The sequence below is a fragment of the Fundulus heteroclitus genome, chromosome 8 (genome assembly GCF_011125445.2).
Source record: "Fundulus heteroclitus isolate FHET01 chromosome 8, MU-UCD_Fhet_4.1, whole genome shotgun sequence".
Classification (NCBI taxonomy): domain Eukaryota; kingdom Metazoa; phylum Chordata; class Actinopteri; order Cyprinodontiformes; family Fundulidae; genus Fundulus; species Fundulus heteroclitus.
In genome coordinates this window covers 27,213,125-27,240,014 of record NC_046368.1, presented here as the reverse complement: position 1 = coordinate 27,240,014, position 26,890 = coordinate 27,213,125, and the positions used below count along the sequence as shown (strand labels likewise).

The 26,890-nt window shown below is 42.9% G+C and overlaps 1 protein-coding gene across 2 annotated transcripts in view; it reads right to left on the bottom strand.

Annotated features, from left to right (window-relative positions):
- Window positions 1–25,493, bottom strand: part of arsb (arylsulfatase B) — a 30,004-nt gene extending 4,511 nt beyond the window's left edge. The window contains exons 1-7 of one of the 2 annotated variants that reach the window (XM_012853915.3): window positions 24,937–25,484; window positions 23,927–24,113; window positions 21,992–22,182; window positions 21,700–21,907; window positions 17,622–17,865; window positions 15,493–15,563; window positions 2,907–3,038 (exon numbers count right to left, since the gene is read on the bottom strand). In XM_012853915.3, the coding sequence (XP_012709369.2) occupies window positions 2,907–3,038; window positions 15,493–15,563; window positions 17,622–17,865; window positions 21,700–21,907; window positions 21,992–22,182; window positions 23,927–24,113; window positions 24,937–25,185 (1,282 nt within the window). In that variant the 5' untranslated portion in view covers window positions 25,186–25,484. Of the gene's footprint in view, window positions 1–2,906; window positions 3,039–13,563; window positions 14,004–15,492; window positions 15,564–17,621; window positions 17,866–21,699; window positions 21,908–21,991; window positions 22,183–23,926; window positions 24,114–24,936 lie in introns of those variants that run through there. The other variant, XM_021311336.2, reaches the window with a different exon arrangement.
- Window positions 25,494–26,890: the final 1,397 nt, after the last annotated feature.

Genomic DNA, 26,890 nt, shown 5'->3' with positions numbered 1-26,890 from the left:
ACACTACATGATGCTGCCATCTCCGTACCTCACAGTTAGGTAAGTTCAATTAAAGCTTCACAAGGCCACAGGACAGAGCTAAAGAAAAGAACGTATTTTTCACTGAGTGTATTTAGAAACTCTAACCTGGTCTTTAATGTTGCTTTTTTGGGTGATTGCTTCTTCCTTGCTGAGCGGCTTTTCAGGCCATGTTTGTACAGAACTCATGTCACAATAATAAAGACACTTTTATGCCAGCTTCAGGTAGCACCTTTACAATATCTATTGCTTTTGTTCTGGAATTGATGAGCACATTTCACACCAAAAAATTTTCATTTCTGGGACACCTAGACAATCCTATAATGTTTATACTTAGCATAATTTTTTAAAATAGATCACCATGGCAACTTAAATTATTTCCAACATGTACAAAAAGAGAAAAGAAAGCCGTGTGCTTTAGGCCATGCTTTAAAATACATCCAAAGGTGTGCCTCCATTTAACTCAAAGGTTGAAACTCAACCAACCAGAAGCGTACAAAGCCATGAAAATCATCTGGGATATTACAAACTGCACCATAACCTTGATGTCCCCAAAATTCAGATTTTTAATAAAGCATAAACAAAATCTGAAAAAAAAAGGATTTCTCTCAGTATTCAGGCATTGAGAAATAATCTTGGTAATCCTTACAGACCTAAAAATAGGAAAAGTATTTGCAAGTGCAATGTGTCTTTTCATTGTGTATGTGAATATCTGTTTTAGCTGTAAAAGTTATGAATCTCATGCTGCCTTCTAGCCTTCTTTTTAATAATTCATGTTTCATAACCTCGTACTGAGAAGTTTGGTGAAATCCAACTTTTAATTTAATTTCATTTAATAAGTCGTAAAAAACAAAAAGGAAAAATGTTTTAAATTTTTAGAAAACTACTAGCACTACAAACATGAGCATTCCTATCAAGCTACATACAATTAGTGCAACTAAAGTGTTTGACCAATTTAAAAAAAAAAACTAAAATATAAATTGTGTGGAGTGTGCGGGAGCTTTTAAATCAGTAACCATTAATTCACGTTTCCCTATGTAGAAAGTAACTTGGCTCAGAGGCCCATGTTTTTACACACTGTCAGGTGTGTAATACAAATATTCTGTCCAGGGGTGATGCTGAAAAACTAGTCCATGCATTTGTTACTTCAAGGCTGGACTATTGTAATTCTTTATCATCAGGAAGTCCACAAAATGCAGTTTGATGCCTTCAGCTGATCCAAAATGCTGCAGCAAGAGTTCTGATGAAAATCAACTAGAGGGATCATATTTCTCCAATCTTAGCTTCCCTTCATTGGCTTCCTGTTAAATCAAGAATAGAATTTAAAATTCTCCTTCTAACGTATAAAGCCCTTAATAATCAAGCTCCATCATATATCAGAGCTCTGATTACCCCGTATGTTCCTAACAGAGCACTTCGCTCTCAGACTGCAGGTCTGCTGGTGGTTCCTAGAGTCTCTAAAAGTAGAATGGGAGGCAGATCCTTTAGTTATCAGGCTCCTCTCCTGTGGAACCAACTCCCAGTTTTGGTCCGTGAGGCAGACACCCCTGTCTACTTTTAAGACTGGGCTTAAACTTCTTTGACAAAGCTTACTTATAGTTAGAGTGGCTCATGTTACCCTGAGCTATCTCTATAGTTATGCTGCTATAGGCTTAGGCTGCTGGAGGACATCAGGGTCTATTTTATCACTCAGTTGAGTTCTCCTACTGTTCTGTAATTTGCATTGCCTGTTATTTCAACATTTTGTTCTTACTGTCTTTTTTCTCTTCATAGTAGGTACACCTGGTCTGGCGTTCTGTTAGCTGTGACATCATCCAGAGAAGACAGATCATCTGCTATTACCATATAATATATAAAGCATTCCTGGATCAATGTGTGCTTCTGTGCTTGTTGTGTCTCTGCTCTGTCTTCTCTAAGCCCCAGTGGGTCGAGGAAGATGACCGTTCATACTGAGCCCGGTTTTTTCTTCCCGCTAAAGGAGAGTTTTCCTCTCCACTGTCGCTTAATGCATACTCAGTATGAGGGATACCTGCAAATTCATCCACAATGCAGACAACTGTCCCTGTGGCTCTACACTCTTTCATGAGGAGTGAATGCTGCTTGTCAAGACTCGGTGTAATATACTGGGTTCCCTTAGATAAGAAACTTTTTGACTAATCTGTATTATTTGATTGAATTTGACTTTGTAAAGTGCCTTCAGATGACATGTTGTGAATTGGCACTATATAAACTGAATTTAATTAAAGTAAAGGAGAGAACCTGGGATGCTGTGGGAGGGTTTCTCCTCCAAAAATCCCCCCTCCCCCACAAAAAAGTATATTTCTTGACCAAAAACAACACATGACTATCTGAATCCCTGTACCTAAAACATTGAAATAAAAGGTTTGAGTTTTTTTTGTTTGTTTTTTTTCAGATTAAATTATAGATGATGTAATTTAAGGCTTTTAAAACTTAATTTAAGGCTTTTTAAATCTTAACTAAACAAAGCTGCCACTAAAACACTGTGCAGGATTTCACAGCGTATTACCATAAGACCTTTCAGATCTTGTCGATGTAGCCTCAATTTATTACTGTGTGCGTTAAAGATTACTTGTTAATGTTCCTCGTGTCTTCATTAAACTGAAACAGCCATGTTACGTGCGAGGCATTTCTTAAAGACGTGCCGGCTCAGACTGAATCCAACACATTTCTAATGTTAATATTCCAGACTAAACTTTCCAGAGTTCAAAGTTCTTTATCTTCATACATGTCAATACTGTAACTAAGTAAAGGTTGTATTTCCTACGAGAGATGAGCAGAGGATAAAAAGTAAATGTCCGTGTAAACGTGGCGACTTTCTGCCTTCACTTAGACTAAACATGTCATTATCGGTACCAAAGAACACCGACCTGGGTATCCCGTCAGCAGCTTCCAGTTTGAGGATCGGATGGCTGCGTGAATGGACACATTGAAGATGGAGTTGGCCCACCAGTCTTCAGCGACCCCCCGAGCCAAAGTTAACTGACTCTGGCTGCCAGGACCTGCAGAGAGAAGACAACGGAGCTGAGATTCCAGGTCTTCCACCTCCAATAACATTAGAAAATGCTGAGCCAGGGGATATTAGACCACCACTGGACACAAAGCCCCTTCTGTGGGTGTCTGTGTAAGCTAAAAGGGAAGGTAGACCGGCACCAAATCTTAGTGCATACCTGAACATCACAGTCGGTATCAAATGAAGGTGTCAAAATAAACAGAGCAAAAGGGGAGGGGTGCTTTTGTAGCAGTGAAACAGCAGGAAACGAGTGGTTAAAACAAACAAAACTTATTGAAATCCTTCTCGTTTAAAAGGATACATATGCCCCTTTTTCCACAAACCGATAACATTTCTTGAGGTCTTGATGAAATGTCAATAGCAAACTTAGCCAATATGCAACAGGAATATAGTAGTACAATAGTAGAGTATGCCTGGCTTCTCAGTCCTGCTAGAGCATAGTGAGATACTAGGCAATATGCTCCAGTCTTCTGGAGTTCACGTCCACCTTCAGATCCACTCAATTTGATTTACAAAAAATAAGGTTCAGCTGTCATATAAGGATTTTCCTCACATTTGCATCGGTTTGCTAAATTCTGTGTTTACAGAGGTGCTACAAATTAGTAAAAAGATGTGCAAAGGTATCAGTCAGGAGAAGAGCACAAACCATTTACACACCATATGATAGGGATGCATCATGGGAAACAGTCAATAATTGGAGAACCTGTAACCTAAAATGACAAGAACTGGAAAATTTATGAAAATGACAAGATGGAAACTAATCAGGGATTACCTGACTCCGCCAGATAGATTTGCTCCGCATATCCATCTGGAAACCTTCCGTTGAAGTAATTTTGGGAAGGGGCGAAAATGCTGGTTAGCTGATTGGCCTATGTTGGTGATAGATGGGCCAAATAAACCAATCAGATTCGTCGTCGCTCGTAACAGAGCGACGACGAAAACACAAACACAAGCCAAGCTACTCTTGCTGCTGCAGGTAAAGGCTCGTTAGCTCAGCAAAGAAATACTCTGTAATTCCGATAAAACTTGCTCGATAGCCACGCTAACGCTAGTTTCATCGGCTGAAGCCGCCATGTTTTTTAGGCTGAACTGTCGCGCTTCTCGTTGCGTCACACCTCAACCCGCCTCAAAGCCAACGCTGATTCGACGTTCGTTTGGTGAACGGCTCCAAATTTTCTTTAACGGAAAGTAGCCAGACTGATCTGCGAGTGAAACCTTGAAAGCTCGCGAGATCAGGATGGTCTCACGAGGCTAAATCAGGGAGGCTTCAAACCTGAAAGACCTTAAAGGTGCATAGCCACGTTATTTGACTTTTTTATTTATATGTCAGTAACTCCCTCTGGTTACATACAACATTTGTTAATAGATAAAGCCCTTCATGTTTATTTTTAATAACAGCGGTAGTACGACACTGGCACTGCGCATGTGCAGCAGGGGATAAAACAAGGAAGCGGCTAACAACTATTAGCATCTCCCAGCGAAGTGATGAAAACAATGGATAACGGTCCAAGATACAGTTGGAGGGGGGGGGGGATATATATTCTAAGAGGGAAAAGACTGGAATGTTGCTGGGAATTCAGTACAAACGTTGATGTGCACTGAAGCGGAAGCTAAAGCTACTGATCGTTCGGATATGACTGCAGAGTTGATTGACATGAGTAAACGTCCTTATTTATACTGTGATAATAGTAAGAGCAATGTGCTTCTTAGCCTCTACAGTCTCAAGTACAAACAACATAAATAGCTCGATTGATTCTTACCTTGACACTGTGTCGCTGTTTCCGTTTATGAACGTGATTGTTATATCTCCGTGATGTTCTGATATGAGGCACTTAGAGTTGCTGTAGATCGGTTTATTTAACTAAAAACGCTCGGTCTTTGATCACCCTGAGCTGCCGCTTTACAGCGAGGCATTTCAGTGGGTCAGCCTCGGTCCAGCATTATTTAATTTTGATTTATTTGTCGCCATATGATAGTTCTGATAGCTAAGCGGTGCCACTGGTAGATGGCACCACATCTGTTTATATCTGCTAATCGTGCCCGTTGTGGGGCTATTTTTAAGCTCAAAAGGGACTATCAATACACTGTCAGGATGGACACTCTGTGTATATAACCTTATTTTATCATGATCAAACGGTTTTTGGGTCTTATTTATAAGCATATAACGTGGCTATATACCTTTAAAACTTTTATGAAAGTTTAATATTTGACAGGAATCTCCTGTATTCTCATTGTCATGACTAAGACAATAAGAAAAATCAGTGAGGCTTTGGTACGGACAAAGGAAATTGGGCCACAATCCCAAATAGCTTTTTTGGTATAAAACAACAACACATCATAGAAGGAACACCATGCCCACAGTGAAACATGGTGGCGGCAACATCACTGGGTTACTTTGCTTCAGATGGAACTGGATTGTTTGCCAAGATGGATGAATTTGTGAACAAATGTGAAATATCAGTCGGTTTTGAAAAAGCCAACCACCAACAGGGATTTTATTTTCCGGCGTCAAAAACCATACGAACCAATCAAAATGTTTTCTAATGGCCCGGCCAGAGTCTAGAAGAAAATCTTACAGAGAGAGAAAAAAAAAAAAAAAAAAAACGTTCTGTAGGATCTCAAGAAAAGGGGTGTGGACAAGAAATCTCCTCACAGTCTGATGGATCCGCAGCACCTTGTTACGTTGAAGTGGGCAAATATTGCCAAATCAATAAATGACATACAAATGGATTCCTACAAAAAAAAAAAAAACACGCAGGTTGATCTAGTTGTACAAAGTATTAGCTTAAGAGCATAGTTATGCAATCAGAGTATTTTCTATTTCTCTGTGGTTCCCCTAATAGATCAATATGTTCTTCAGCTAAAAATGTCACATTAAAAGGCAGAAAGTGTTTCCTTTTTTACATCACAAAAACATTTTTTACAATGGGTGTGTTGACTTTTGTGATCCACTGTATGTCATCAGCTTCAGAGTTGGTGAATTCAAACCGCAAATCCTATACTGTAACAGAAAAAAATAAATAAATCAATGAGCAATTATTTTTCAGAAAGCACACCGCCTTTAGGAAGATAATTTGTTTTAGCCATGATTTTCCTCAAGCACACTGAACTGGACCGGAGAAATCTGACAAATACGGAGACGATGTGGTTGACTCAGCAGCGCTTTTCCATGCCTGCACAGCACAATGAGTAATTTGCCACGAGCGCAGCTCTGCAGATACACACAAAACGAGAAATTACAGCAACGGTCACCAGTTGGCAAACTTTCACCAGTTTCGTAAAAAGCGAGAGTACGTTTTTTTTGTTTTTTTTTTCTATCCTTGTATTGACGACGTCCAGAATCTTCTGGAGCCTCATTGCAGTGGGCTTTTTCAGCACCGACGGAAAATGTCTCCCAGAAGGGAGCACACATGTCTGTGATTTCCAAAAGAACGGGGGAAACCTGGCCTTGGGAGCATTCCCAGGTTCATGCCGCTGCTGACCCCGACAATGTGCTCCTGATTAGGCAGCTTTGCAAGTGATCACAGCCTCCCGGCGCTGTCAAAAACAAGTTCTTCCTCACATTCTTTGCTTAAAGGACAGCGCCGGCTGCGCCCAGACAAAAGCCTGCGTTCCAGTTGGAGCTCGGCGAGCAGAGCCCCGCTCCACCGCAGCGGCATGACTTGAGAGTGGAAACATTTCCGATCTCAGCGTTTCTGAACCGCAAGATAAAAGCGGCGACATTCAGCTCTTCGCTCTTCGTTGCACAAGTGACATGTGGGCATCTTAATAGCTCTGGCACGCATTCACATGGTCTCTCCAACGAGGAGAGGTCTGTTAACTGAACAGATTCACAGGGCTCCCCCCACTGTTGCACAATGAAGTGGGAGCAATGGTATGTGCACTGCCTTACAAAAGTATTCGTATCTTTTTCAATCTTTTTCAGATTTCGTCACATTGCAGCCACAAACTTACATGCATTTTATCAGGTTTTAATGTGTAGGTTTAAAATATTTCAGTGAAAATGAATCAGAAAACCGTGGCGTGTCTTTGCGTTTAGCCGCTTTTCATCTGAAGCGCCCGTATAAAATCAAATAATTGCCTCCAACAGTGAACCCCCAGATGGTCGTTAGAGAGCACTGGGGGAACCAACAGCGTCGTGCACACCAAAGGACACAGCAGACAGGTCAAGTTGTGAAGACGTTTAAAACAGATGAGGTCATAAAATAATATCCCGAGCTTTGAACGTCTCGCGGAGCTCTGTTCAATCCATCATCGGATAATGGAAAGCATATGACACGAGGGGCCACCCACCTAATCTGACATATGGGACAAGGAGAACGTTACTAAGAAAAGCAGGAAAAAGAAGCAGCACACTGTAGCTTTGGAGGAGCTGCAGAGGTCCACAGCTCAGGTGGGGGGAGTGAGTCCCTCAGCTTCCGGCGGGACGACGGCCCTAAACACACGATCAGAACTGGGATTGGATCGAAGCTTACCCATTGAATGGCCGAGCCGAGGTTCAGACCAAATTGACAAACTGTGGCAATGCATGTAACGCCGACGATCAAAGACGCTTTTCATCAAATCAGACCCAGCTTGAGCTATTTTGCAAATGAGAACGGCTCAAACGTTAGTCCCTAGATGTGAGAGACAGGTAAGCCCCAAATATAGACTAAATTACTTGCGACTATAACTGCAGCGAGACATGGGTCTAGGAAGCAATGACGCCGAGGGCGAGGAGAAACGCACTCCACGCTGCTGAGGTGTATTTGAAGCTCGCGCATCACTTCCTTCCGCCTCACGACGACGCACTGCTCTGCAACGGTCCATCACACGACAAAACCTAAGGGGGTATAAATACTTTTTGCGCGAGGCTCTGCGAGCAGGTGGGAACATAAATCATTTGAGCTGCACAAACATCAGGGTTTGATTTGTTTCCCGGTGCTCAAGCTCTTGCTAATCTAAGGAATTTGGGCCTCCGACACCAACAGGCGCACGTTTCCCCACATGTCCCGCGTGTTACGTTCATTCCACGGATGAGCTCAGGAAGAAATCGACTTAACGGAGGATATACGCATATGGATCCATGGCAGTTTGATCTAAAAAAAAAAAAAATGGTCAGAGAGAGGAGGAGGCGGTGTGGAGAGAGGAAGATTAGAAATCGGCGAGTCAGAGAAGCAGCTACACTGCAAAAAGAGAACTAAAAATAAGTAAAAGTTTCTTGAAACTAATGTATTTCTCCTTGATTTGAGAATGTAAATAAGATTATTTGCCAATGGAATGAGTATTTTTACCCCTAAATAATTAGATATACTGCACTTGAAATAAGATGATGGAGATGAATTGTTCTTATTGTAAGTGTAAAAATCTTATTCCATTGGCAAATAATCTTATTTACCTGCTCAAATCAAAGAAAAATACTCTCATTTCAAGAAATATTTTCTTATTTTTAGCTCTATTTTTGCAGTGTAGAGAGGAAAGCTGAAGAGCTTTGTAGGTACGATTTGGCTTGTTCCAAGTCTTGGGTTCAGTCCAAGACTTTTCTCACCCCCGCTGCCTCTCCCCAACAATCGAGAGGTTCGGGGGGGGACCCCTTCTGTGACACATTTAGTTGGCATCCCTCAGCTCACACTGGGAAGCAACAGGAAGGGGAATTTTCAAAGCCAACTTGAAAGGAGGAAAGTATGTTGGGGGGAAAAAAAAAAAAAAATAGAAGTCTTTTCATGAATTAAACCAAGAAACCTCAAAAGAATGACAAGAGACCGGGAGAAAAGGAGGAAGGAACGTGGAGTGCGAGGACTCAAAGGGAAGCAGCCTGAATAGCGGGGCAGAAAGAGGAGAAAGAGGAATCCCAAAGCATGGAATGCCAAGAAAGGGAGGCCTGTTGTCAGGTCGGTGGCTGACGATAAAGATTTCAACGTAAAACATGATGGAGTAAGCTTGTAAACCTGCAGTGTTGTTCTCCACCGGCTCCTCTTATCTCAGTGATTTATACAGTAATGGCCACCAGTAAACCTCGGGAAGAATCCGAGCATCATGGGATTTGGCTCCATAAACAGCCCCGTCTCAGGAAACGTCTCAGCAGCTGGACTTTCAATATTTGTGTTCCTTTCAATTCGGGCTAATTACACGCTTGCTTTCGTAGTTTTCAAGTAATGCTAGAGTCAAGTGGTTTTAACTTTCCCCTTAAATCTTCGGAGGTCGTCGGCTCAGTGGATTTTCGGGGTCCTACCTGGCCCGTGTGGAGGAGAGGCACGAAGGAAGCAGTCGTTGAAAGAGTCGTAAGACCCTTGCCTCTAGCCATGTGGCCGACACAGCAGACATGCAGAAGGAGATAACCTGGTCAGTCGAGACCAAAACTGAATTTCTCTGGCTCACATGCTGTGCGTGGTAGAAATCCATCACTACATGTAACTCTAACCATACCATGCACACGGCAGTGGCAGAATCATGCTGTGGGGCATGCTTTACTTCAGTAGAGACAGTAGAGAAGTTTTTTTTTATTTTTTCCAGTGTCCTGTCTGGCAATGTGGCAATAAGAATTGTTTTCTTAATGCCAAAAAGAGCTCCTCAGATTTGACTTTCACAAGTGGATCAGAACTGCCTTTGCCATAGTGCTTCGCTTGATTTATGAATGTGAATAGTTTTATTATGATTCATGCGGGGGAACATCTCAAATGATATGGACACTACAATGGGAAAGTAGGAGAGGAAAGGAAGAGCAAGAAGACAAAAAGAAAAGGTGAAAGAAAGGAGATAAAAGGAAGAGAATGATAAAACAATTATTGAAAAAAAAAACATGTACTTCGTTTAATTGAAAATCTGCAGTTCCTATATTGTCCACGAGGGGCGCTGTGTTTTAATCAGCAGATGATAGCGCTGAGCTTCAGATGTGGAAAATAAAAATTAAATAATTTCTTAGTTTTTATCTGTTTGATGTATTTTGTCATGCAGGACGGTGTTTTTAAGTTCCAAAAAATGTGAATAAATGTTTTTCAACATTGTACAATCACTGTGATCAGTTCTTATGCATAATGCACTTAAGTAAATGTTTAACTGAGTAAAAGTATTGTTGAAATTGCACATACTTTTCTTAAAAACGCTGAGGTTATTCATAATATATTGTGTAAAAGTGAAATGAATTTAATATAAAAATCAACAACAAGTCCACTTTTATTAGTTCTATTTAATCTTGCAATGAGTTAACTCGTGTGGCCCTCTTGAGATCAGATTAAGCTGTATGCGGCCCCTAAACCAAAAAGAGTTTGACACCCCTGGTTTAGATCAAGTGTTCCAGTCAAGGTACAGACATGTATATCAAATTGATCTGCGGAGAGACTTGAAAATTATGCTTCAAAGATGATTTACTGATTGAGCTTGAGCCATTTTGCAAAGCAGAATGGACACGTATGCCCGTCTGCGGCTTTATAAAGCAGGGAGAGACATATCCCAAAAGCCTTGGAGATGTCATTCATACAAAATGTCCCTCATGAAGGTCGGAGCTAAACAAAAAAATGCAGCCATGCCTTTTTAGTGCTTTTTTTTATTATTATTTGTACAGAAATCTTTAAAAGCATGTCTCCTTTCCCCTGCAATTCAAAGTGATTCACTACCTTGTGTTTGTTTTTTTTGGGGCTAAATCCCAATGCATTGCAGTTTGTGGTCTGAGCATGAAAGACTCTAAAACCATCCAGACATGAACACCTTTGCAAAGCACTATAATTTCCATCATCCGTAAAGCCGAGCAAAACTCTGCCTTTAAGCTGTGAGACTCGCAGCCTTGGAAAGCGCTTTCCAACGAGGTCAAAACAAACGATCTTCCTAATCCCTTGTTTTCCACGAGTCGCTCCAAAACAGCCCCGTGTCAAAACAGCTCAGCGAGAGATATACTGGTGTGGGTGTGCTGTTTAAATTACAATCCAAAGAGGCAGAGCTGAGGTCACAGGAAGCGTCCTCGCCGCATATTAAAAAACACTGCACTCCGGCCCGGAAAACTGTCACACAGGAAGTTGCAGCGACTGCAAGTTGAGGGGGGATCAGCGATGGGATCCGTACCATCAAGCAAAGCTCAGAACATCAGTGGCGACACGTATTTCACCGGGCGACGTCCACCTACTTCCTGTACCCGTGGGAGCCTGTCCCAGCAGTCAACAAGTGAGAGGTGGGGGTACACGCCTGGACGGCTCCAAGCGGCATGCGTCTCGACCAACCTTTAACCTCAGCTCGGCTCCGTCTTTATGCCACGTTTGTTGCGGATAAACAAGGGAGGCATCTCTATTGAGGCGACCGATGCGACTAGCAGCTTTCCTCGGCGTTCCTCTGATCCAGAACTTTCCTGATTCAATTTTCCACAGATCTCCGTTGTTTATGTGCTTTTCAAAATACAGGACTTAAAGTTCACCGGGAATTTACGGCACGCACATTTCTCTCAGTAGGCAGGTTTTAGAAAACAAGAAAAGCGGGCAAATCGCAAACCAGGAAGGAAGAGCAGAGAAAGTACAGGCACACAAGGAAGGGAGGAAGGGTAGAAGTAAGATGGGTCCTGGTGAAGGGTTTTATGATCAAATGAGACGAATAATCGGCTAAATGAGCCGGTTTGGAGGAGCCTAGGTTACTTCTTTGAACTTTAGAAGATCGTGTGCATGGTGGTGGTGGTACCAGCTTTTGCTGCCAGTATTGGGTCATTGCACAAATTAAATAGAAATATGAATGATATGAATGACAGCTAGCTCCAGGTTTGTATGCCTCACCACAGATCAACAGCTACATGGTTGAAACCTGGGACATAATTGGGTTTTCCAAACAGAATGCTGCTCTTAAACAACACACATAATTCAAGCCAACATTATTTTTCTGAAATGGCTCCAACTTCAAACCTTTTGAAAACTCTTGAACCTCGCCTAAACGGTTTTGCCATTTAAAACCAACCAGTTCGAGTTATCTTTCCCGACTCTGCCGAGAGGATTGGTCAGACAGCAAAGCAGGATGATGTCAGAGGCCTGCTGATGGCTATAAAAAAAGCGTGATGGAGGTGCGGCTTGATAAGGGACTTTTAACCAAACATTAGCAGGGGTTGAAAGTTCTGACCCCGCCTGGAGAAACTCCTCCATGTTTCCCACCGAGCGCATCCGACTCTTGTTTTCAACACCTTTTTAAAGTTTTGCGTTGCATTATCAGACCACGCCCTGGAACACAACACTTCATATAAGCCCCGAAATAAATGACGTTCATGTCTTTAAATCCCTAACCAGAACTAGAGGTTTGACAGAAAACGCTTTGAAAGAAAGAAAGTATTTCATTCGGTAGAGCTGAAAATAAATATTCAAATTCTATCAAGATGAAACTAAATTTTAGCAGGGCAAAAAAAAAAAAAATAAAAAATGTGTCAAATGAGTTACATTTTAGTCTATAGATTAAAAAAAAATCCCTGATGTTTTGGTTGTTTTGAAAGCCCTACAAAGACTCAGGCTTTTGTTGGTCAGAACCAAAAGTCAAAAGTTCTGCCAGAGCAACAGACCCATCATAACGCCTCTGTTACAAAGAGCTAAAAGTAGCTTTATTCCATCTTGCGGGATCAAAAGGTTCACATCTGTTCCTCCGCTGACCCATCGCACCCCTACTTTGGCACATCTGCGAGGAATTTCAGCACAAAAATAAAAAAAAGCCTGCTCCTCCTATTCCTCCGCCACTCTTGAATGTCCAACATTAAGGTGCAGTCTTCACCTCAAAGTCCAAAATAGCTGCCCCAGACCAGAGAGAGCCATTAAGCCCTCAGAGATGGAGGTGGTGGCTGGGTCCGCACATTATTAAGTGGTTTTAAGGCAGGAGTCCACTCCTCCTGGTTTCCTATGCCTCCTCGGTCACGTGACCTTTTTTCCAGTAATCCTCCCTGCAATCAGAGGTTAAACAACGCGCACACCCCCGGCTCTGAAAACCCAGCTATCCGCTGTTTAAACACCGCTGACTGATAACAATGACTAATCACCACCTCAGCGTCACCAGCAGTCCCATAATAACTTTGAAAGAACCTGTTCTTTCATTTGTCTAGAAGAGATGCTGACAAAGCATTAAGTCTTTTCAAATCGGGACCTTTTTCTCAAAAGCAGTCCTTGGATAGTGAACCAGCTACAGTGATTTACAGCACTATTTATTTGTTCACACTTTGACACACCCAAAGCACTAACTCTCAGTGTACATTAGTGGGACATTATGTGACGGGTGGAGGACAAGGACATGTGGGTTGTAAAACAATTTCACAGAGCTGAAAAAGGAGGGTGTGCATTTGTTTTCATTCTCCCTGAGTCAATACTGAGCAGTGGAGCTCCTCCAGAGTAGCCGTGGCTTCTTCTCTCTTTAGTCTTTCCATTTCCAGGTCATGGACTGAACTAATTTAAAGCTTGGAATACTTGTCCCGCTTTAAAACTTCTTTAAGCCGGACCCGTCTGCCGTGTTTCTTTGCCTTCGTCAAGTTTGTTCACTGTTGACCAAAACAGTTTCTTCACAGAGCAGCTGTACTTGCATATTATTAAAATATATTATACCAGTCTCTATAAGTAGATTAGGTCATTTCTGAAGGCAATTGGGTAGCACTGGATTTTATTTCGGGGTACCAGAGTCAAGAGGATTGAACAGAAAATGCAAACCCCACCAATCAAGTTTTTTATCTGAAAAGGTTTTCTAAAATTGCGCGTTATTTTCATTCCATCTTACATTCATGCCCAATTTTGATTGGTCTTTTGCACATATTTTATCAAAATACACTTTGTTTTTTGTTCTAACGTGACATAATGTAGTCCACAAACACACCGATCATCCAAAAATCTAAAAAAAAGGTGCTTCCAGAGTAAATGTTTTAGACTTGAATAGGTTTCGTCGAATGTTACGCAACAACGTGGCATTCACCCGACCGCTTTGGCTTTGGATCTGCTTCGTGAGTCCAGGCTCAAACAATGTTCCTTTGATATCGCTGCCCGCGCTGGGAGGAAAGAAAACAGCAGATTAACACCAGCAGAGGAGGAGACCTGCGCATCCTGCACAGCGTGAACATGGGAGGAGGAGGAGGCAACACCAGGTTTCCATCTTCTCGGGGCTTTATCAAGCTGCTGGCCACCGCCCGGACATGAATCACGACTCGGACAGTTTAAAAAACGGGCCCAGGAAGGCGTTCTCCCTCGGCGGCGTTCGCGTAAGGTAAATTAGAGGCTGTAAATTTCAGCGCCCCACTGAATCCAACAACCTGACGAAAGCTGCGCCAGCAACAAGACCTACAGCACAGCTGGGATTCATCACTTAGCATCAGCTGTCATATTTACTGCGATAGGGATCACCGTGGGGCGCTTTTTACGTAAGCATGAGAGCAGAGTCATTCTTTAGAGATAATTCTTCATGGGTACAGTGCAGTTAGGCAGTAATGAGAATTTGAACAAATTAAAATTGGTAGGTAGGCCTTTGTGAAGCTTCATTCTAACAACTACTTTGTTTCAAAATCCTATTTTACTGTTTTAAGCTGCACCATGGAGGCACTTTTAAAAAGTAATTCATGACTCGGTTTCCTGGGAGTCTAAATTTCTCTTAGGGACCAAGATGCCATTTCAGAAAGGTAGACGTGTTGATCCTCATAACTGGCAGCAAGAAACAAAAGCAATAAGCTGGCTGTATCTAAAGTCAGAACAATAATTCTGACGCTTGAGGCAACTGGAACTGTGGCACACGGTAAAGTATGGTGGAGGACGTGCCATGCTGTGGGCCTACTGCCTCTTGCTTAGACATAGACCCTATAGAAAAGCTGCACTGCAAAAACGGATCTAAAAATAAGTAAAATGTTCTTAAAGTGAGTGTATTTGTCCCTGATTTGAGCAGGTAAACAAGATTATTTGCCAATGGAATGAGTATTCTGACCCCTAAAATAAGATAATTAGACATCCTGCACTTGAAACAAGATGATGGAGATAAGTTGTTGCTATTTTAAGTGCAAAACTCTTATTCCAATTGGCAAATCATCTTATTTACCTGCTCAAATCAGGGACAAATGCACTAATTTTAAGAACATTTTACTTATTTTAAGTTCCGTTTTTGCAGTGTGTGGAGTAAGCCGGAGAGAAGAGAGTGTGAGGGACGAGCTAAAACGCTGAGCATCACAGAGCGACTGGAAAGATTAGAAGATTGGAGAAGAGGAGCAATAAAAGATCCCTCGCTTTGGAGAAGAAAAGTGCTGATCTGATTAGCCAAAGGGGTTTGCATAAAATATACACAGCAGCAGTTTGCTCCTGGGCAGTAGAGAAAATGCAATAAGACCCAACAGAAAGCTTCCCCCCCAATCTCAGTCCGTTCAATCTTTAAGAATAAAATTACATTTAAAAAATACTAGTCATTTTTTTCAAAAGTGCAGTTTTTTAGACCAAAAACATCAACTTCATCCAGACAGTGGTCCTTCATAATTAATACGGATGTAGGAAGGAACTTACATGGAGCCAGGTCACAATACAAAGGGTCGATGTTATGCAGCAGCTCCTGTCTGGGCGAGGCAAAGCCTTTGCTGTAAGATAAAACGGCCATTACTGTTAAGCACATTGACACACACACACACACGTCGGACTCGTGCACAGTGAAAACCCCGCTGGGATCTGTAAATGTGAACCAGCTGGCTGCCGCTCGCCAGGCTGCGACCGCACTCCGCAGCCGAGAAAACGCACCACTCCCGCTGACCACACGCTCCGATAACAACCGAAATAACCCTCCCTGCCCCGCCGCCGCCTGCTAGCCTCGCTTTCTGCTCTGCCAGGCCAGCCGCTCAGAGGCGAGTCCAGCTGTAACGCAGCAAATAAGGCAGAAAAGTTAGTGCCCTGCACCACTGTGGACCTCCAGCAGGTCCGCTGACTGATGCTGGCCCGTCAGGCTGTGAGCGGCTGTTGGTGGTCCGGTTTTCCACATAGGGCCAGGTTTGGTTTGGATGGCTTTTGTTCTGTTAATAAATGAAGCCAGTTAAAAACTGACTTTTTTTGCATTTGCTCCGATCGTCGCTGTCCGAAATAAAACATCTAGAGCAGCGGGCCGCAACGTGGCTCTTCTGGCCGTCCATAGAAGCTTTCAATATTTCTGGCCAGTGATGACAATAATATAAAACTAAACTGTGCTCATTATTTAATATCAGCAAAGTGTTGACGGTATAAGAAATATCGGTTTCGTGGCTCAGCTTTTTTTTTTTTTGCTGCTTTTGTCTTTTGTTGGCGTAGTTAATTATCATTTCTTTAGTCTCTGGAAATATGGAACATGTTTTCAATGTCTTATTCGTGAATTTTGATAAATGGCTTGTACTTGTATAGCGCTTTAACTAGTCTTGACCACCTCCAAAGCGCTTCACCCATTCACACACACATTCACACCCTGGCGGTGGTGAGCTACGTTAGTAGCTACAGCTGCCCTGGGGCAGACTGACAGAGGCGAGGCTTCCATACAACGGCGCCACCGGGCCCTCTGACCACCGCCAGCAGGCAACGCGGGTGAAGTGTCTTGCCCAAAGGCACAACGACAGAGACAGTCAGTGGTTCGAACCGGCAACCCGCCAATTGCAAGACGAACTCCCTAACCTCTGTGCCATGTCGCCCCTGTGACGATCTGTGATCTTTTTCCCTCCGTCTTAAAACCTAAACGACAAGAATGAGATTGTGGTTCTTAAATTTCACCTCGTAAGATAAATGTACGCACAAGGTGGATCTAATTAGTAATCTACATTCATTTATTATTACTTATTTATTTAATGTCTTAGTTTTTAACTAAGGTAAAACGTGGATTTTGCGGGGACAGGGGCAAAAACTGACTTCTTGGATTGAAAAGGTTACGGATAGGGCCAAAAAAAAAAAATTCTCGATATTTTAGGCAGAATGTCGATATACGATATTTATCTCGATACGTTTTTCTTTTCATAAAGTAATTATACAAAGGTATCTCTGAATCAAAGCTTTATCCTAAACGTCTCACAGGCAAAATAATGTGGATAAATATGAGACACGGCTGAAAAATAACCTACTGGAATAGATTAAAGTTTAATTCTAACGCAACATAAACCATCTCGAAATAAACAATATATTTTGTCTAATATCTCTTTTTTAAAAATGTGGATATTTTTAAAATATCCATTTATTTCCTAGCCGTAGTTGTGGATGACTGATTTAGAGCAAAAAAAACTGCAGAAATCTGTAAGAGGGCAAATTCCCAACACTGTAGCGTGTTTGTCAAGCGGGACTCGCGTGGAAAGTACATCTGTGGTGTGCCAGCAGCTGGATGTGACCTCTCCACGCTCTGGTCACAAAGCTCCACAAACACAAAAGCTGGGCTACTGAACTAATTCAGTCGATTTAGCTTCCTGACGTGGCGGCGGCCTGTAAAAATCTGCCCTGAAACCGGTCGGCTGACCTAATGGCGGAACATCTCAGGCAGAGAGGAGGGGGAAAAAAGTGAATGGAAGGAGCAGAGATGTGTGTAACAAAGGGCTTATTGAAGCAGAAGGAGCTCCTTACGAGGAAGAAAAAAAAAAAGAAAAAAAAGATGCCGGTCCAGGAAAGCAGGCGGAGGGAGGCGCCTTCGTCCTGCTCACCTGATGGTCTTCCACACGTTGAACCCGTCCAGCGGCTTGGTGCCGTTGGTGCTGCCGCCCGCCAGGCCGACCAGAGTGGGCAGCCAGTCGGAGATGTGGACGAGCTCATGGCTGACGGTCCCGGGCCTTTCCAGCAGCGGGCTGGTGACGAATCCCACTCCCCGCACGCCCCCTTCCCACAGCGACAGCTTCCTCCCACGCAGCGGCCAGTTGCTGCCGCCAGACATGGTCTGACCGCCGTTGTCTGACAGAGAAAAAGATAAATACATTTGTTTAGAAGACAAGCAGCGGCCAGCTTTAGAGTGGATACGGTCACAGTGCTCTGGATGTACTTTATTAGGCGATTACGCAATATACAGAGCGGTGCATCATTTACTGGGCTTCCTTGGATAACGATGTGATTTGATAGAATTGACTTTGTAAGGTGCCCTGAGATGCCATGTTGGGAATTGCCACTATGGAAACTGAAGTGTGAAGTTGAAAAAAAAAAAAGATTTCTCCACGATAAAGCATTTTCTCCCCAGCCGCGCGTCTACAGGGGCCGTTCTGGGCAAGCGCCTTTGGACGTCAGACAAATATCATGATCCCAGTTAAATTGAAAGCATCTGTAAACATCGTTCACTTCTAGCCAGAGACTCTCAATCAGGTGTAGGTGTGGACTTTGACTAAGGCCTGGCTCAAACAGCAAGATTTTAAACTAGTCGGCTGGTTTTCAAAACCTGAGAGACAGAACGCGTAATGATAAATCATAAAATGACAGGTCTGCTCGTACAGTGGGTGGTGTCTGGTCTGACGGCATGCACACCACACCAAGAGGTTTCCCTCAGGATCATTCAGATTTCAGACGGGAAATCTTGCTAAAAACCCCTCGAGATCCAACACGAGTTCAGACTAAATAAACAGACGAGGAGGAAGAACAATGGCGATACTTTGTGGACCAACTTTACCAAAGGAAAAAACCTAACAAAAAAAAAAAAAAAGGTGTTGGTTAAAGGATTGGAGACAGTGCGACCAGGGCCTCCACCTTTGCTACACCATCATAAGGAGGTGTTGTGTGTTTTTTCCCCTCACCACGCTTCCTAAATGGCTGCACATCACATTCAACAGGCTGCGTGCTCGTTTTTCCTCGGGGGAACACCCCACACACTAGGATATCGGGCAATCCTGTATCCATCCTGATAGTCGGGACACGTCAGGAAGGAAGGTGTGCTCAGGCTGATGTGCAGCGCTCGTTTTCGCATGCAGACCAGTCAGTTCAATCAGGCCTTAGCTGACCATAACCTAGTTTTAGTAAAACTAATTCATGATACCCTTATGGAGGCGTACAGACTGAATCTTGCTGCGTGAACAAACTCTGCTTTGGCGGTTCGGCGAGCACGAGTGGCCTTTTCAGTGAGCCCGAACACCTGCTTACTCGTCTCTTTTGTAAGATCACCAACAATGAGATGACTGAGGTGAGCGTGAACGAGTACTTTTACTATTTTTTTCCTCCAATTCAACCTTTTTGTTGGTGCTGAAGGGGAAGTCAGAGACTCATTCAAATCTGCAGCATTCAGCCTCCTATGAACATGAACGTCCCAGCGGCGACTCTAAGCAATCCATCTTACAGCTGTTGAGATATTTCAGCCTGGATCAGAAACAGTGGGGCGGTCAATAAACGGGCCCACGACAGTTTCCACAGAGCTGCTGAAATAAAAAATAAAAAACAACAACAGCAATCTAATACATTAAAAACAACCCAGCCATGCTCATCCATGTGTGGCACCCGCGGGGAAACGTCTCCGGCACGACATCCAAGCATTACGCAGGTCCGTGCACAGCAATGTCATCATCCCATCACGTGGCTCCAGTGTAAACACACTTCACCAATCGCATCCAGCCAGAGGATCCCCTTTCAGCGGCGGATTGCCATGCACGTCCAGAAAGCAGTCTGACTCAAACTGTTCTGGAAAACTCTCTCTCTCTTGGTCTCGCTGCTGCTTGATGCCTTTTCAAGCTGCTGTGGCGCTGTGCTGACCCGTTCGGCCTCCCCCCAGGATCCCCACGGGTTCGGCGTTTTACAGTAAGCCTCACTGCAAAGGGAGCACGTTCAGGGCCCATTTACTTCCTTTAACTCACGACATGCAGGAGCCAAGCACAGCGGCGAGACCAGGGGGGATTAATAAAACTTCCACTGGAGCTGTGCTCCAAGACATTCTGGTTGCATCACTGATCATTCAGACAATTTTTTAGTTTTTTTTTGTGTTTTACAAAGAAAAAAAAAAAAAGCTCCATGCATTTGAAGTGTCTCCAATCAGCAGTCAGACTCTGCTGCTGCTGCTGGCATGCGTCAGAGAGCCCAACCATATGTGTGGAAGAACAATGAAACGGGACCACCTACCGCATCCCACCTCACGTTATAAAAACGCGCTCACTTTTCACTTTCACAGCATTGTTCCTGCTTTCTAATTACCCTTTAAAACATGAACGGGGCAAAAAGAAAATAACCCTCAAAGCAGTTACCTACTTCAGATGTAACTCATTAGATGTTCCGCACGTGGAAAACTGCGAGCAGCCACATGTTTAGATGACCAGATGATGTTCTCCTATGAACTCCTTTCAGATGGGAGTTGTCAGCAGGCCAGAGACTTCAGGCCTGAGCAACGCAGCGTCAGGCTGCCCTCTAGTGGCTCGCTGGAACATTACAACAGAGAACGACAGCTCGACGTCAGAGCAGTCGTGCTTTTATGGGGCAATCTTCTCAGTTTTTAGATGTCCAAAACTGGTAGAGGTATACCCCCAAAGAGATCTGCGGCTGTACTTGTGGCAAAAGGCTTTTCTGGTTTTCAGATTCCCTTTTGTAAGAAATGTTAAAAAGACATTTCTTAAGAATGTGCTACTTTGTGTTTGTCTAGTTCTTAAAATCACAATAAAAAAAATATATCTATGTATCTAGTAGCTCTGTGGTTGTAACGTAAAAAACAGTGAAGTTCTTCACACCAGGGCTGTACCTGTAACTTAATGAAATACCTTAAATAATTAGGATTTAAGCAATGCAAGGTATAAATCAACCTAAAATCATCATCAACCTAAAGCTGTCTTTTTCCATGGAAAGACCCATTATACATATTGGGTGATTCAGAAAGGCAATTAGTCGGCTTTGGGTTTTCTGGGGGTATCAAATTAAAAATATGACTAAAAACTAGCTTTTTCTCTGTAAAAACCCTCCAACACACACAAAAAAACAAAAAAACAAACAGAAAATTTAAATTATTTCCTCTTCACATTGATGCTTTGGTGACATAATGTCTCAATAAAACGCAGTTCAGTTTGTGGTTGTGTGTCCGTTGACAGCGCATCAAGTTTTGTTGCACACAGCAGCTTATCAGTCTGACGGTGTAAAATAAGTGTGTCTCTGCTGCCGTAAAAGTGTCTGCGTTGATCCGGGCGAGTAAACAGAAATGGCTCAAGGTGAATCCAGAACAGAGAGGAGGAACCGGGAAAAGATCGCCTGGCTGCCCCTGAAAAAGCCTCCTGGAAGGTCAGGCGGCGAGATGAACACGGACGCTCATCTGAAGGTTTCCCATCAACCAAGTGGAACCGCCTACTAGATTACTTTTAAAACTAGCCTTGGTTTTAACATCCCTTACATTCTTATTTCCAGTCTTACACTTAGAGATGTCGCCCTATGTTTTGATCTGTTACATAGAAAGTGGCTTTCCCTTCACCTTTCCCCCCGTTCTTCTACTATGTTTGTGTTTTAGGAAATCATGCTGGACTTTAGTTATCCTTCCCCCTTTCACCACAGGATCATTATATGACATCAAGCTCAACAGCATTTCACAAGAAAAAGAAATAATTGCTTGTAATTTGATGCATGCAAAAACCAAATAGAACATAAAGTGGCATTTTAGAAAACCACATAGCTAGAAGCAGAGAGGTAGAAGAATACGACGAGGAGAATATGTCTGAAAAAAGGGTGCAAGTTAAAAGTTTAGAGCAGTAAACAGCCTCTGCTTTAGCTGAGGAGTTGTCTCAGCCTCATATCTCTGAATGCTAGAGAAGAAAGACTAAAGGATTCTGGAGGGGTTTCATGTACCTGTGGAGAAGACGAGGACCGTGTTGTCCCAGAGTCCTTCCTCCTGCAAAGCCAGGCTGACGTTGCCCACAGCCTCGTCCATGGCCGACACCATGCCGGCGTACAACCTGCGCTGAGGGTCTTTGATGAAGCTGTAGGGGGTCAGGTAGCGCGTCGGTACCTGCAGGGGTGAGTGCACCGCCTGCAGCGCCAAGTAGAGGAAGAGCGGCTGAGACAGGAGAAAAGAAAGATCCGTTCATGTCCAAGAACGACAGGCGACAGCGCTAAAAGGAAAAATGAAGGTGACTGTCACCTTGCTGGGGTCGTGCTTCTTGATGACGCTGACGGCTCTCTGACTGAACAGCTCGGTGGAATAGTTCCCTTTGTACGCGGTGGCCACCTCCTCGCCGTCCCTGAGGTCCAGAGCGCAGCGGCTCAGGTTCAGAGGGGGAATTCTGTAACAGCGCGTGTGAGAGAAGTAGTCCTCACTTCCTGTCAGGTAACCTGTGGCACAAAGATAACGAGTTCACAGCTAAAAAAAAATAATAATTATCCCGTGGAAGGAGTTTGAAAGTAGAGACTTAAGATATGCGAGCTGATAGTTGTCACATAACGTGTGTACAGACGGTGGTTTGTGAAAGACTCTCGCCGAGTGGTGCAAAAAGAAGGAACACAACAACAATTTGTGATCAGCGGGCGTTCTCCCCGATAACTGTTTGCTGATGACATAAAACATCCTTGAACAACTTCCTGCTGATAGAAATGTGGTTCGTAGCGAGATTGTGAGCGGAGGAGCATTTCATGTGATTGTTATCTCCACTCTGACCACTAGATGTCAGCAATCGTTACGCACTGATCCTTTAAAGGCGGTGGTGTCCGAAGCGAGTCCTTGGCTGCCTCCGAAAAACGTCTAACTGGGTAAGGACTCTTTAGCCAAAGCGGATGTGTGTCAGCGGTCGCCATGATAAGTGCTGTCCGAATAGGGCAGTCAGTAAGGAAGGAGGTAGGAAAAGGAGCCTGTATACTTCCTATCAGAGCTCCTTTAGCACAGAGAGCTCGCAATGTCCCTTACTGGCGCTAAGGAGGCCTAATCTATCCCACAATCCTTTGCGTGACATGACATATGAGCACAAAGTTATGTTTAAACGGTTAGCACCCTTACGGGTGGAGTGAAGCGATGCTAGGTCAATCGGTACGCTGGTACTGTTTACAGTGGCATTATTCCTTCACGGGTACCGTGTGTGACACATGCAAATGCGCGCGCCTTCATACGTTTTGGTTTGTGTAGCGGACAGCTTCAGCCGCTCGCTACATTTGTCTGAGTTTTTATTTTATTTAATTTTTTTTTAGGTTCCTTTTCTTTTTCCTTTCCGAGTGTCAAGGTTGTCCGAAATCAGCACAGCAGTCCGAAGCCACTTTCCAACCCGAGATAGAGCTCTTACCGTTGACCCCATGAAGGTCAAGGAATAGAAGCTAGGGGCTATAATTAGAACATTTCGGACACAGCCCTTGTGAGTACGCAGGACGTTAGCAGACGTTTCCCTGATTCAGCACACCTGAATAAAATTAATAGTTTGCTACTGGGCCTCTGCAGAGGTTGGATTTTTTTTTTTAATCAGTATTTTAACTTTTCCCAACCATAGCAACGTTTTAGGGCCAGGAAAACTAACAGTAGACAGTTTGAGCAGCATGACGGACATCACTGTCCTCAGAGTAGTGTTCTGACGGCTACATTACTGTAGTGCAGGTAAACCCTATTCAGAAAACAGGTGGTTACATGTGGAAACGTGAGATTTTCTCCTGCGTCACCCTCATATATAGTGGACAATTACAACTCTCTAGATGCTCAGCCTCCACTGTGGTTTATTCCAGGTGGAGAGGAGCTGCCTTAGAGTGCTTTTAAATTCCTGATTTGCATGCTGGCTTGTCCGATTTCCAAGCCACTGCTTTCTGACAACATTTCTTCCCCCTTTTCACTTGATCCCATAAATTCAATCCTGCTATTACTACTTGCTCTTGGGTGGTTGCGGGAAAGTATTTGGTAGCTTTCTGCTTCATGTTTAAAGGGTGTATAATATAATACATATCCCCCCCTTTTATGTTTAGTTTTTTAAATATTGCATAATTTTAAACACAGAAGCTGAGATAACCGTTCTGAGCCCAAATGAGAAGGAAACGTTGCAAAAAAACGACATGTTCCCTGGTTTTATTATAAGCCTATCTAGGATTTTACTTTAACAATACAAACCAAAGTAGGTGTCGAAGCCGCGGCGCGTGGGCAGGCAGTCCTTCTTGTACATGCCCAGGTGCCACTTGCCCACCATGTGTGTGTCGTAGCCCGCCTCCTGCAGGAGCTGAGGCAGCAGCTTCTCCTCCAGGGGGACACAGTACGGCTGGCACGGCCAGATGATCTGGTGCTGCATGCCCGTGTGGATCTGCAGGGTGGAGGGCAGTCAGGCCGTTAGGAAACGAACGGGCCTGACGGGGGAAAACAGGTGAAAGGCAGCTTGCAACAGCAGCAGGGAGGGAAGCAGCAGCCTATGTGGTAGCGATGAAGCAAGAAGGGTTGTGAAACAAACGTCTACATGGCTTCCTTTCCCCTCTTACAGCCCTGCTTCGGTCGTTTATTCGTTTTTGGATGGTTATAATGCCAGTAAAGACAACGGCATCAAACACTTCCTCGTGAAGACAACACTGCTTTAACCTCATCGACAAAGAAATCTCCTTTTTGTGATTTGGAAAGTAAAGGAATGACCTGAAACATCAGCTTAGGTTCACATTTTACAACTTGTGATGTTTATTGAATGACCAAAAATTCAGCATGTTCTAAGATGTCAGTTTTTGTTTTTAAATGTTAGGAGTCAAGCGATATTTCAAATAGATACTCAATTTGCTCAGAGGGCTTATAATAAATTTCATTTCGATTAGGAGTTCTTTTTAGTTCCAGCGAGTCATTTTTGTGTAGTTTTAATAAAAGCCAATAAAGGTATTCTGAAAAGCATCAAGGAAAATTTTTGATTTTTGTTATATTTACTAAAAAAAAAAAAAAAAAAAAAAAAACCTGTTCTGAAGGTTTTTTTTGCATGCAGCAGCCTATGGTGGCAGATTGCATGATAGTCTTGATTTAGCTCCATAAAGATAAAGAGCAATAATCCCTCTTGTGCATAACTTGTGCACTGCAGTGTGTAGGGAGACGAATAAATGAGCAGAACCGTCCTGGCGTGCAGCATTCGGATGACAACAGGTCTCTGGTCTCACCTGGTACCTGCCGGTCATCAGCTGGTTCCTGGAGGGGGTACACACCGGCTGGACATAGTAGTTCTCCAGCCGGACCCCTTTAGCCGACAGCTTGTCCAGGTTCGGCGTCCTGATCTCCGAGCTGTGATAGCCCACATCGTTCCAGCCGAAGTCATCAGCCAGGATGAAGACGATGTGAGGCGGCCGGGCTGCAGAAGCCACCGCGGTCATGATCCAGAAAGCCGCCAGACTGACACCGTCCCCGGTCATTTTCAGCTCAGCAGCGCTGCTTCCAGCTGCAACACGCTGTAAACACGGAAGTCCCTGCGGCCGCTTTCTGCGAGGCTAACAAACTGAGACCTATATCAGAGAGACAGGGCAGTGGAATAATAACTTAAAAAAAGAACATCAGTATATTTTGAATGTTTAATCCCGTGACTGTAAATATATCCACGGAGCAAACTGGTTCCCTTCACGTAGCTCGTTTCCTTCTTCCGCAAATTAAAAACACTGCCTCGGCTGAGGCAGCCAATCAGAAGGCTGGAAAGATCGGCGTCACACCGGTATGGAAGCCTCGTTGGTAGGAAGGATCAAAATAAAACTAAACAAAATAAAATAAAAGACATCACGGATACCATATATAATTAGGTTGGATGCGCAGAATTGTTATTCTGGTAAAATGAATACAGGAACAATTCAACTACGTAATTTTAAAATAATTTTACTCCAGACTACCTAATGTAAAATTAAAGATATTTTGTGTAGCAGTTATTATTGCTATTACCCACTTTAAAAGATTATATATATATATATATATATATATATATATATATATATATATATATATATATATATATATATATATATATATGACCACCACTTGGTGGCTGACTTGGTGTTATTCCCATTCACGTCTAGTTTCTTATGTTACCTCTAACGCCTCATAGTAGAATATTTAACAGGGAGGATATTTCCCGATTGCAAATCTTCCACAACTGTTTGTAGAAGCAGTGCGAATGGCAAGGGGCTGTATTTTGGAAAATAGTATTGAAATAGGATTTCTGTAACTCCCTTACTAAGTTAAATACGTTATATAGATTCTTTGCATACAGTCTGATGTTTTCAAGTCTTTATATCAGTTAATTGTAAGACCTTTCTTGCTCACAGATCATAAAAAAACATGTAATTTAAGATTAGAACATTATATCAGACAAAAAAGAAAGGCATTTGAATAAAGAAATGTTGGCTTCATAAAGTTTAATACCTGCTTACAGGTTGTTATTTTCAAATGGTAGTTTCTGACAAAGGAGCCTCATCAGAACACACATTCCCATCTGTTGAGAATTTTGCTTGCCTGTCTGTGATTTTAACAGTCCTTTCAGGGAAGTAATAACTACAAGTAATACATTTTACACTTTTTTCCATAATTACCAAAGGATGACTTGTGATCACTAATTAAAAAGAATAAACAAAAACGGACACTTGCTTGCAGCCCTGCTCTGAACATATAAATGAATTGGGACAATGGTTCCTAGCAGAGCCAGTTCTTGCTTGTTGTGTGACCATTAGCACAGTTTTAATTCAGGGATCATTCAATCACATGTTAATCTGTCCTGCACAGAATTAATGTATCTTTTAAATGTTCTAATCCCTACTGTTGACACATTGTGCAAAGTAAACACAAGACATTTCACAAGTAGCTAGTTAGCCAACTATTATTTCCTTCTACAAATTCTGCATAGATGATGTGAATTATTTTCACACTTAATTGTGACTTTCCTAATATATTATTTTTCTTTAAATGATCTTATACATAAATATTTCAAACTTATTTATTCAATTAATTTATTGTGGCAGTTTTCAGCTTGATGAATTATATTCATCATATGAAATCATGTTCTAAAATGGCATTGGTCCCATGTGACCCAGTGTGTTGTGTAATTAATAAACATATTCCACGCCGTACACGTTATTT